General features: G+C 61.4%; 1 protein-coding gene across 1 annotated transcript in view; it reads right to left on the reverse strand.

Annotated features, from left to right (window-relative positions):
• The window catches only part of CARD14 (caspase recruitment domain family member 14), a 48,571-nt gene that overhangs the window by 2,885 nt on the left and 44,206 nt on the right, over positions 1 to 1,480 (reverse strand). The window contains exon 17 of the mRNA XM_007959823.1: positions 324 to 465. Coding sequence (XP_007958014.1) covers positions 324 to 465 — 142 coding nt within the window. The remainder of the gene's footprint in view (positions 1 to 323; positions 466 to 1,480) is intronic.

A 1,480-nucleotide genomic window follows, 5' to 3' on the forward strand; every position in this document is an offset into this window, starting at 1 on the left:
ACACAGCGCCGATGGCGGTTTAATCGCCGCCGATCTCTCAGGGCTGGCAGTATGGACGGCCAGCAGGCGCGTGGACTGCATCATTGCCCCTCAGCGGGCATCCAGGGTGTACCCCACACCTGCTGGAGCCTAGGCCCGCCTCTGCCCAGGGCCTCGGAGAGAGGGAGGCCCCAGGACTGTGAGAGGATGAGTATGAGCTAGACCCTGTGGTGGCAGCCCCAGGAGATGCGTGGCTCTGAGGAGAGAAAGGTCGGCCTGGCCCTGCCCCCCACTCAGGTGCATCACAGGTGACCCAGGTGAAAGCGTACCTGCTAGGCACGTCTCAAACCCTCTCGATCAGGATCTTCCCGACCAACCTGGGTACGAACAGCACGGGCCGGGGCCGGGGGGGCCTGCGTGGGTGCACCAGGGTGTAGGGTGCCAGCGTGAGGCAGCTCTCAGCCCAGAAGCACGTGGCGGAGGGGTCTGTGGGGAGAGAGCCGTGGGCAGGACACCCAGGCTGCATCAGCTCCCTTGACCGTCACTGGGTCCCCCCACGTGTCAGCCCCCCACTGTCAGCACCCCTCACCGTCAACTGTCACCCACCAGTCCCTACCATCAGCACCCCCATATTAGCGCTCACTCTTAGCCCCCTACCACCAACGGCCCCACCATCACTGTTAGCTCTCACCCATCAGTTCTCACCCACCAGTCCGCCACCACTAGCCGCCCCACCCCATCCCCCTACCATCAGCCCCCTCGTTGTCAATACATCCATCAGCTCTCCCACCATCAGCATGCCCCACCGTTGGGCCCCCCATCAGCCCTCGTACTGTTATCTCCCCCTTGTTAGTACCCCCCACACCAATGGTCCTCTCCCCAACCAGCCCCCCCGACTGTCAGCTCCTCCACTGATGGCCCTCCCCCTCATCTGTCAGCCTCCCCCCATCCGTCAGCCCTGACACCCGCCAGCACCCCTCACCCCCACTGACAGCTCTCCCTGTTTACTGCTCCCCCTCTCACAAAGCCCAGCCCTGTGGAGGGCCTGGCTTCTGTCCACTGCGGCCCTTGCACCTAGAATGACCTCTGAGGCTCCGGGACTCCGGCACAAGTGGCTAGTTCTTCATCTCACACCTCTGGTCACCCGGTTAGACAGCTCCAAACTGGTCCATTCCAGTTCCACCCTGCTGAGAATCTGTGCTTTGACCCTAGATCCATTAAATCAAGGGGTCCTGGTGGTGCTGCAGTTAAGCAAGCACTCAGCTCTTAATTGAAAAGGAGGCAGCTTGAACCCACCCATCTGCAGGAGAAAGAAGAGGCAGTCTCTGTTAAGACTGACAGCCTTGGAGACCTTGTGCTGCAGTTCCACTCTGTCCTCTAGGGGCGCTGTGGGTCATAATCGACTCCAGGCAGTGGGTGTGGTTTGGGCTTTGCTTCTGTGAAGACTGACAGCCTTGGATACCCTGTGGGCAGTTCCACTCTGTCCTCTAGGGGCGCTGTG

Source organism: Orycteropus afer, unplaced genomic scaffold (assembly GCF_000298275.1).
Source record: "Orycteropus afer afer isolate SDZICR_OR568_19922 unplaced genomic scaffold, OryAfe1.0 scaffold00018, whole genome shotgun sequence".
Lineage (NCBI taxonomy): Eukaryota > Metazoa > Chordata > Mammalia > Tubulidentata > Orycteropodidae > Orycteropus > Orycteropus afer.